Source organism: Brassica napus, chromosome A10 (assembly GCF_020379485.1).
Source record: "Brassica napus cultivar Da-Ae chromosome A10, Da-Ae, whole genome shotgun sequence".
Lineage (NCBI taxonomy): Eukaryota > Viridiplantae > Streptophyta > Magnoliopsida > Brassicales > Brassicaceae > Brassica > Brassica napus.
In genome coordinates this window covers 16,285,685-16,296,201 of record NC_063443.1, presented here as the reverse complement: position 1 = coordinate 16,296,201, position 10,517 = coordinate 16,285,685, and the positions used below count along the sequence as shown (strand labels likewise).

The 10,517-nt window shown below is 33.8% G+C and overlaps 2 protein-coding genes across 2 annotated transcripts; one reads left to right on the top strand and one right to left on the bottom strand.

Annotated features, from left to right (window-relative positions):
• The first annotated feature begins 2,008 nt into the window (after nt 1-2,008).
• LOC106370640 (DNA damage-repair/toleration protein DRT100) lies at nt 2,009-4,390 on the top strand. The gene has a single exon (XM_013810637.3). The coding sequence runs from the start codon at nt 2,080-2,082 to the stop codon at nt 3,202-3,204; it is 1,125 nt and encodes a 374-aa protein (XP_013666091.1). The 5' UTR covers nt 2,009-2,079; the 3' UTR covers nt 3,205-4,390.
• A 40-nt stretch (nt 4,391-4,430) lies between these two features.
• LOC106370641 (probable non-inhibitory serpin-Z5) lies at nt 4,431-6,673 on the bottom strand. Its single transcript, XM_013810638.2, has 2 exons — nt 5,997-6,673; nt 4,431-5,821 (listed from the first exon to the last, which is right to left on the bottom strand). Exons 1-2 carry the CDS (start codon nt 6,492-6,494, stop codon nt 5,084-5,086), a joined length of 1,236 nt encoding a protein of 411 aa, XP_013666092.1. The 5' UTR covers nt 6,495-6,673; the 3' UTR covers nt 4,431-5,083.
• Nucleotides 6,674-10,517: the final 3,844 nt, after the last annotated feature.

Sequence of the window (10,517 nt, the reverse complement as noted above, 5' to 3'; positions counted from 1 at the left end):
CCCATTAAACAACTGCCAAATCTCTGTATCACGTTTACTCTAGCTGTCTCCAAACCTCTTCCCTTTTTAGGGCCGACGATGAATTTTGAGAAACCTAGCTCAAACTATACCGGGATTTACAACAAAACCATGTTGTTAGTACTAACTACTTATATATCCAATCTATATCTTGGAACTATTTTTGATTATTTAGTACAACCAGGTGACAGAAACAAGAACATAAGTATATACTCACTCCGTTTCTTTTTTTTTTTTTTTTTTTTTTTTGTCATCAGCTTATACAGACTCATACAGACTCTGTAAACCAAATCGGGAGATATTGATCCATATGAACGACAAAAGACGGTTGCTGTCTGGCACTGCGTGCTAGTCTGTCCGCCTTTGAGTTTTGCGTTCGTGATACATGAATAATCTCTGATCGGAGGAAACTTTCTTTCAGTACTTTAATATCTTCCAAATAACTTGCAAAAGCTGGCCATTCTTCTGGTTCCGAAACCATCTTCACCAATTGAGAACAGTCGGTTACAAACGTGACCTGAAATTGACGTAAATTCCTCATACATTCCATTGCCCAGAGTAGTGCTTCTATCTCCGCATGGAGAGGCGAAAGACTAGGCCGAACATTACGCGCTCCCATCAAACCGGCATACCCTTCTAAAGTACTAAACCAACCCTGTCCAGAAAAATTATCATTCTCCTTCCAAGACCCATCTGTGAAACACCATCTACCTGGAATCTCTGGTAAAGATACCACCTCGACCTGTGGAGCTATTCTCTGTTCTTTTACTGCCTGCGCTTCTGCCCAAAGTGTCGATTCCGTTTCTGCCAATTTGAGTGTATCCCTAGGATCAATATCCAAATTGCTAAATACTTTATTATTCCTTCCTTTCCAAATATACCATAGTATCCATGCAAACTGATGATCCTCTAATTGCGGGGAGACTCTCCAGAAAAGATGATCCATATTTGTAAATAAAGACTTTGTTGGGAAAGTAGCCGGATTTGATGGTATCTGTGAGAGAGCCCATACCTGAATTGCTGGAGGACATTCAAAAAACACATGATTTATTGATTCCTCGTCAGCTCCGCATCTTGCACAACGTATATCACCAGTTAACCCTCGCGCTTGCAAATTTTTCTTGACTGCTACACACCCTGTTACCAATTGCCAAAGGAAATGTTTTAGCTTTGGTGGACAACGAATTTTCCAACAGAATGACTTCAATATATCTACTGTGGGTCCAAACATCACTGGTGATCGTTCCCTGTCTGGGTAAACCCGCTCAACCTGATAACCGGATTTGACCGTATATCTTCCATTGTTTGTGAAGTGCCATCCAGCTCTATCTACTATCTGAATTCTGCTCAGTGGTATGCTTTCTATAAGTTTCACATCCTGTGGGTCCACAAGATCCCGAAGTGCCTGCAAATTCCAGTTCCGCGTAGTAGGATCAATGAGGGAATCCACTGTGAGGTCTGGGTAATGGTTGTGGTTATTTTTATTAGCTGGTCTCGGGCGAGTGGTAATGGTTGTGGTTACTCACTCCGTTTCTAAAAGATCTATATTCTAGAGAAAACTTTTGTTTCAAAAAAATACATATTTTATATTTTCAATGAAATTTTTATCAACTAATAATGAAAAATTATGAAGTTTAAGAATATTAATTGCATTTCTTAAAATTTTATTGGTTTAAAAATATAAGAAATATAAAATTACAAAAAAATTATGAATTTATAGCTAGATTTTAATATATTTTATTAAAAATTATGAATTTATATCTCTAGGAACGGAGAGAAGAGAGAATATTACTTTTTAACAATTAGTGATCTACTAATGACGCAACATTAATTAGATTAGAAAGCATGCAAAAGATGTGACGTGGCAATATATGAGAAGGTTCGACGAAGCAAGCAAAAATAAATTTTCCTCGTCCATCTGAAGACTGTATGACTATAAGTACAACACCATCGTAGTTAAGTCCCTTCCATGTCAAAACCTATGTAAGCTCGTAAACACATCACACCAAGATTCTTGGAGATATATCTTTCTTTCTATAGTCACTCTTGTAAACGGGAGCCATGGTGGATGCTAAGAAGGCCTTAGTGATTGTACTGATCAACGTCGTCGTATTACTCCTCGCAGGTGCCCCCACGGTGGTTCAAGCTTGTCTACCCTCCGAGCGAGCTGCGCTTCTCGAGTTCCGATCAAAGCTCAACGAGCCATACATTGGCGTGTTCAAGACGTGGAAAGGCCAAGACTGCTGCAAAGGCTGGTACGGTGTGAGCTGCGATCCCAAAAGCCGCCGAGTCTCCGGCATCACCCTCCGTGGAGTATCGGAGGAGCCGATTTTCCAGCGGGCGAAACGGAAGGGGTTCATGACCGGCACCATCTCGCCGGCGATATGCAAACTCACTCACCTCTCCGGGATCATCATCGCCGACTGGGAAGGAATCTCCGGCGTGATTCCGAGCTGCGTCACGAATCTCCTTGCCATGCGACATTTAGATCTCGTCGGGAATAAAATCTCCGGCGTGATTCCGGCGAGTATCGGGAAGCTGATGAAGCTGAGAGTGCTGAATCTCGCCGATAATAAATTATCCGGTGGGATTCCTCCGTCGATCACGAGACTGACGATGTTAGCGCATCTGGATCTTATGAACAACAATCTCTACGGAGTCATACCGGGAGACATCGGCCGGTTAAAGATGCTGAGTCGCGTGCTGTTAACCGGTAACAAACTCTCGGGTCAAATACCCGAATCTTTGACCCGGATCTACCGGCTCGCGGATCTTGAGCTCGGGATGAACCGAATCACCGGTACAATCCCGGCTTCGATGGGGAAAATGTCGGTGCTCGCGACGCTTAATCTCGACGGGAATTTGATCTCCGGGGCCATTCCGGGGACTCTGATGAACTCGTCGATCTCGAATTTGAATTTGAGCGGGAACCTTCTCGCGGGAAAGATACCGAACACGTTCGGGCCGAGGTCGTACTTCACGGTGCTGGATCTTTCGAACAACCGTCTGCAGGGAGCGATTCCGGGGAGTATCACGACGGCGTCGTTTATAGGCCACCTTGACGTGAGCCATAACCATCTTTGTGGGAAGATTCCGACAGGATCTCCTTTCGATCATCTGGAAGCGACGTCGTTTGCTTACAATAGCTGTCTCTGTGGAAAGCCTCTCGGGAAGTGTCGGAAATAATTTAATCAAATCATTAAGAAGTGATTTGGGGTAATCAAAAGCTTGATTTGGGATATGTTTATTACACACTGTTACGTTAATACATTATGTTCATGTTGTAACTAGCCTTTTGAAAGAGGCAAAGCTATATATATAATTCAAGCGTTTTGTTTGATGTTTTAAGTTTATAAAGAGCATAAAAGTAATAAATTATTTATAATAGTTTTAGGATTTTTTTTTTATAGAATGTTAAATTTATTGATCATCATAAAAAGGAATGTTAGCTAAAAATAATCCAAACAAAAAAAAATCTATTGAGATCTAATTATGACTCGCATATGTGCACTAAAACCAACGTTGCATTTTAAGATTCTTTTTGCATATATTGAGATTTATTTTAGAAATAAGAAGTCGTTTTCCCACATCATTTCCAGTTAATATATATATTTAATAATCATAATGCATATGTGGATTATCAACTTTATATTTAAGGCTAAATAAAATATATGATATGAAATTCCATATCATATTATAATATCATTTGGAAATTTTATACACCCAACCTCGTCCATATATACTGAATCCTAATCAATAATCACCAACTCCTAAATTTAAATGTTAACAATATTTTTTCTTGAAGAGTAATATTAAAAAAGTGGTATCCAAGTTATAGAATTTCAAGTAATTTTCCTAGTTTTTCACTTTGGATTTGTAATTTTTCGTATAGGTGTTTTATTGTTATTACAAAATTGTAATAAGATGACGACGAAACTTGTTTTTTTTTGTCCAAACACATATAAAAATCATTTACGGGGCCAATAATAATAATCTATTTTGTACGACCAAACACGAAAATATATATCAAACATGTGTTTTGATTTTCGTATGACCAAACACATATAAAGACCAATCACGACAATATTCTAATTGTTGATTTTTGTTAATTAAACAGTTTTTTAGTATCATGTTTGTCATCAAATTCTTTTTAAAAAATTACTATTGAATAAGTTTTGAAAATTTTCTTTTTGTTAGGATTTATACAAAAAAAAATGCAAAACCTTCTATTTTTATAATCTATTTTATTTAGAATTAAAATTTTCTTTGTAAAAATCATAAACCAAAAAGAACTATAATTATGAACATATATATGATTAAGTTCTCTCCTATTTTGTCACTTCTCATATTTTGACACCGAACATAATAAGAGATACAAGAAAAATATTAGGTGAGTTTTTCTGCATGTTCTTTTACATTTTGCGTCTTCTTCTTCTTTTTTTTTTGGATGTCACATGTTGAATAAATAACTAGATATCCTGATCTTCACATTAAACTGCTGTTGATTTAAAAAAAAACATAATTGTCATGCTACGTTAGTTAGGCATTTGTACATATAGATGTTACGATGTTGTACCTAATTTAATGGGAAAGTTAAAGTGACTATTATGCTTATGTGTGTTTATTCTTATCGACATATAAAATTGGTTATGCTGTTGTAGGTAAATTATTGCCTATGTTAATTTATTAACTTATGTGCGATTGTTCTAATTATTATTTTCTAACTCAAATTGTTATTTAATTTGTTACCATGAATCATCAAAGAAAAATTGAATTCAAAAGGTTATTTAACTGTAGACCAGTTAAGAAAATCTCAACAAGTTTGTATATTTCCTTGCCAACCAATTTACTCTCAACAAATCTCCACGTGATTAAGATCTTTAAACAAAAATTAATTAAAATGAAAAAATAAACACATGCACCTTTTCAATATTCTTTGTAATGCAACATCTAAATAAAAAAGTTCAAAAAAAAAATCTAAATCAACACCCGAAAATCAATATGGGCTCCAAGTTGCAATTTCATTAAAACAAAATCTAAAACAAAAGCAAACTGCAATCCTGTCTTAAGCGGAAGAAGTTTTGGTAGGATCAAAGATTTGACCAACGAACATAACGGTTCTAGTTATGTCTTCTTTTATTAAAAAAAGAAACGGATGATCAGCCACAAAATCTATCAACCTCACAGTGCTGAAGCCTCTTCTACCTCTGCGGCCTCCTTTAATAGTAACAGCCGCAGCTTCTGCACCATCTTCATCGATCTCGACCAAAGCTTTATGGTGCAGTTCAACCGATTCCAGCTCCAATTCATTGAAAGCCTTGGAAGCCTCAAAACCGAATTCGATCTTAAACTTTGGGATTCTGAATTCACCAACACGAACTTTTTCACTGGGAATGTGACTATCCAAGAATCCAGGGGTAGATGCCATTCTCTTCACCAGATTCTCTAGTCCATCCTTCTCGTCCGGGAGATAGAAATACATTGAGAATAGGCGGTTGGTATCACGGCCTCGTTGAAACGAGAGTTTAAGAACCTTGAAATCATCGTATTCCCTTACGTATTGCATCCTAAAGGTTGTGGTCATGAACGGCACAGAGACTGATGTGCCGTCGACATGGTAAAACTCTTCCTCACTTGTCTCAGACTTGGGGAATTTGTTTTTCCAGGCTCCTTTGAAGTAGATTGCGTTTCCATAAATCCAGTCGATGTCACTTCTAACAGAAGTAGGAGGAAGCATGTTTTGGATGAGAGCATTGGTGTGACGTGAAGCCCACTCATTCACCTCCATACGCACTTGTTCACTCTGTTTCAAATCGCACAAATATAAAGGCTAACTTATCAGAAAATTGTATGGCAAAGCAAGAAAAGCTAATCAGCAGCTCTTGTCCTAGAAGAAGGATCGCACATCGGGAATTCTAAAGGATATTAAGTAATATATAAAGGGATAACTAGAGAAATCGTTGAAACTAGAAACAAACCTTGAATCTAAAATCAACTTGAGCAAAAGCAGCTTTGAATAAATTCTGAAAGACATCTTTCTTGGAGGGGCTAACAGATAGGGACTGCTCCATCCACACTCCATTAACGGCCGAGATCTTAGGGCCACCGTTCTCACTTCCATCGACGAGGACGGTGTTTGCTACTTCATGGAAAACAGCGTTGAGCTCATCGATAGAGGATGAGCTAAGGATGGAGAAGATGAATGATCTGAGTGTTTCTGTTTCGGAGGTAACGGCGACCATGGTTAGAACGGCGCTGATTGATGCAGGAGAGAAGACGAAGTTAGAGTTTCTGGCTAGGGCAGAGATTACTTTCTCTGCAAGGAACATAGCGACGTCGTTTTGCTTCTTCATCGCTTCTCCCACATCAACCTCTGAGTTTAAAGAGGCACTTGTGATTGCCACATCCTTCTTTGAGAGAGATTGGCTTTCGAGTTCTGGTGTGCTAAGCTTTTGTCTCTTCTCTTTTGGGTCCATCTTTTAGGTTTTCTGTTTTCTTAATTTCTTCTCACGATATACACATATATATATAATATATGACTAGGTGTTTTGACCGCGATGCGGACTTAAACATTTTCATAATTTTTAAAAACTTCTTTGTACACTATATTTAAAATTTTAATAAAAAATTTATTCAAATATTTAATTATATAATTTATGTTTTTAACTTTTTACTAAAATACTTTTTCAGATAACAATACAATATATATATATATAGAAATTATCTTCTTTTTTAATTATATTTTTAGATTTTGGTTAATTCAATATTTTCTTTTTAATTATATAATTAAGAATTTTATTTGATTAATATTTAGTTATATAATTCATGTTTTTAATTTTTTACTAAAAGATTTTTTCAGATAACAATACAATATATACATAATTATCTCTTTTTAAAATTATATTTTCAGATTTTGGATAATTCTTACTATTATTAATTTTAATCAATTATCTATTCAAATAAATTAAAATTTCAAATTTATTTTTCAATTTAGTTATACATTATATTCATTAAGGGTATAAACGATATTAACCACTCTAACTTTTAACGCGAGAGCTCGATTCCAAAAACTTAATTAAATTTATTCGATTAATATTTAATTATATAATTTATGTTTTTAACTTCTTACTAAAATACTTTTTCAGATAACAATACAATATATATATAGAAATTATCTTTTTTTTTAAAATTATATTTTTAGATTTTGGTTAATTCAATATTTTCTTTTTAATTATATAATTAAGAATTTTATTTGACTAATATTTAGTTATATAAATAAGAACACCTAGGTGTTTTGTCCGCGATGTTTTGTCCGTGAAGCGGGCTTAAACATTTTCATAAATTATCGAAAAGTTCTTTGTATACTATACTAGTTATATTGTGTTTTCTAAAAAGAATTCTTGCGGTCAATTTAGTATCATCTGTGCATTGTTTACTCTCGAATATATAAATATGTATATATATATATATATATATTTCTGAATGAGCAAAGATTTAAGGATGGTTATCGGCAAATAAATGTTTGAGAACTTTAATTTTTTTTTTTTTGAGATTCTACTGCTATAATAGTTTAAGGGTTTTTGAAATATTACTAATTAATTGTTATTGATCCGAAGATTTTTAAATTTCATCAAATTTTTTTATTTATTTATGATAATAGTTTTTCATTCTATTTTAACAAAATTTAACGTTATTAAAATATAATTTACATTTTTTATTCATAAGATACAACTTTCAAAATATTTTAGCAATTAAAATAATGGATGTAAGATTTAAAATCCGCTATGTAATTTGTTATTTGAATATCACAACAAAAAATTACATAGCGGTGGAGTTTAGGTTTTTTTTAGCTTTAAGTTTTGAGATTATTTTTTAGTGTTTATGGTTGGTAGAGTTTTAGCGTTAGATGAGATTTATGGTTAGGTTTAGGTAGGGTTAGGTTTAGGCAGGGTTTAGGGTTAGCAGGGTTTAGGGTTAGGTAGGAGTTAGGGTTAGAAAGGGTTTAGGGTTAAGTAGGGTATTTAGGGTTAGGAAGGGTTTAGGGTTAGGAAGGGTTTAGGGTTAGGTAGGGTTTAAGGTTAGTATGGTTTAGGGTTAGGTAGGGTTTAGAGTTAGGTAGGGTTTAGGGCTAGGTAGGGTTTAGGGCTAGGTAGGGTTTAGGGTTAGGTAGGGTTTAGGGTTAGTAGGGTTTAGGGTTATGTAGGGTTAGGGTTAGGTAGGGTTTAGAATTAGGTAGGGTTTAGGGTTAGCATGGTTTAGGGTTAGAAAGGGTTTAGGGTTAGAAAGGGTTTAGGGTTAGGCAGGGTTTAGGGTTAGGTTAGGTTTAGGGTTAGAAGGGGTTAAGGGTTAGGTAAGGTTTAGGGTTAGGAAGGGTTTATGGTTAGGCAGGGTTTAGGGTTAGATCAGGTTTAGGGTTAGGTAGGGTTTAGGGTTAGAAAGGGTTTAGAGTAGGTAGGGTTTAGGGTTAGATAGGGTTTAGGGTTAGGTAGGGTTTAGAATTAGGTAGGGTTTAGGGTTAGTAGGGTTTTGGGTTAAGTAGGGTTTAGGGCTAGAAAGGGCTTAGGCTTAGAAAGGTTTTAGGGTTAGGTAGGGTTTAGGTTAGGTAGGGTTTAGGGTTGGTAGGGTTTAGGGTTAGGTAGGGTTTAGGGTTAGGTAGGGTTCAGAATTAGGTAGGGTTTAGGGTTAGGTAGGGTTTAGGGTTAGAAAGAGTTTAGGGTTAGTAGGGTTTAAGGTTAGTAGGGTTTAGGGATAGGTAGGGTTTAGGGCTAGAAAGGGTTTAGGGTTAGGAAGGTTTTAGGTTAGGTAGGGTTAGTAGGGTTATGTAGGGTTAGGGTTAATAGGATTTAGGGTTAGGTAGGGTTTAAGGTTAGGGTTAGGTAGGTTTAGGGTTAGGTTTTAGGTAGGGTTTTAGGGTTAGAAAGGGTTTAGGGTTAGGTAGGGTTTAGGGTTAAATAGGGTTAGGGTTAAATAGGGTTTAGGGTTAGTTAGGGTTTACGTTTAGGGTTAAGTAGGTTTACGGTTAGATAGGTTTAGGATTTAGGTAGTATGAAGGGTTTAGGGATTAGGTTAGGTTTATGTAGGGTTTAGGGTTAGATAGGGTTTAGGTAGGGTTAGGTAGGATTTAGGGTTTAGGTAGTAGGAAAAGTTTAGCGTTTAGTTTATGTTGGGTTTAATGTTTGGTTTAGAATAATGCTTAGGATTATAGGGTTTAGGGTTTGTTTGTTTTTTAGTTTATGTATTTAGTGATGAGTTTTTCGGATAAAATTTTATTTTAGTATTATTGATTCATAATTTTTCTTAAAATGTTAAAAATTTTAACGTGATTTTTAATGTTCTTAAAACAAAATATTTATTTTTTATTAAGTTTTTTTGTGACAATAAGTTAAATATATCTTAGACCACAAATCATAAATATTCTCAGTCTTATACATTTTGTTCTTCAAGTTATTGTTACTTTTAAATCCTTTTATACAGTTCTCTTAACATTTATGTATGCATCCATAATATTTTTTAAAAATGATTTTTCATTAACTAATGTATTTATTGTAGTTTTAAATATATTATAGTTTTCGTGCACTTGATTAAATTTTTTTGGCGTTGGTAGTATTTGAAGTGGTTGAGAAGCTGAATGAATATTTACTTTTATAAAAATTTTGGTGTATGTTTAAAAATAAAAATTTGTAAAGGCTTTTAAATCATGTAAATATAATATTCAACACACTACTGTTGATTGTTTATATATTTAAAATTCTGAAGTAGGTAATTGCAAATTTGCTGAACTCATAGATTCGTTGCTACTTTATAAATTATCAGAGGATGAGGTACATATGGTAAAAATTGCTTTGATGATAATATAGCGTCCATATCGTAATGTGTGTGTTTTTTATTTGTTTTATCTACTATGTATTAAGAAATAATTAACACGTTCAATAATATTAAAGAGTAAAAAGTATTATTTACTTCGCAAATAATAGTTTTAAATTATATAATTAAAAAAATTGTTTGATTGATATTTAATTACATAATTTATGTTTTTAACGTTTTACTAAAATATTTTTTCAGATAACAATACAATATATATATAGAAATTATCTTTTTGAATTATATTTTTAGATTTTGGATAATTCAATATTTTATTTTTACTTATATAATTAATAATTTTATTTAATTAATATTTAGTTATAGAATTTATGTTTTTAACTTTTCACTTAAAGACTTTTTCAGATAACAATACAATATATACATAAGTTATCTCTTTTTTAAATTATATTTTCAGATTTTAGATAATTCTTACTATTCTTAATAATAATCAATTATCTAATCAAAATCAATTAAAATTTCGTTTTTAATTTTTAATTTATTTATACATTTTATTCATTAAGGGTATAAACGATATTAACCACTCTAACTTTTAACGCGAGAGCTCTATTCCAAAAACTTACTTCGCAAATAATAGTATAGATAGATCAAGCAAAAAATGTCATATTTCCTTAATTAAT

Coding starts and splice junctions, on each gene's coding strand:
- LOC106370641 (XM_013810638.2), bottom strand. CDS start 6,494: ATGGACCCAAAAGAGAAGAGACAAAAGCTTAGCACACCAGAACTCGAA. Junction 5,822..5,996: donor AAGTTGATTTTAGATTCAAG/GTTTGTTTCTAG, acceptor GATTTGAAACAG/AGTGAACAAGTGCGTATGGA.
- LOC106370640 (XM_013810637.3), top strand. CDS start 2,080: ATGGTGGATGCTAAGAAGGCCTTAGTGATTGTACTGATCAACGTCGTC.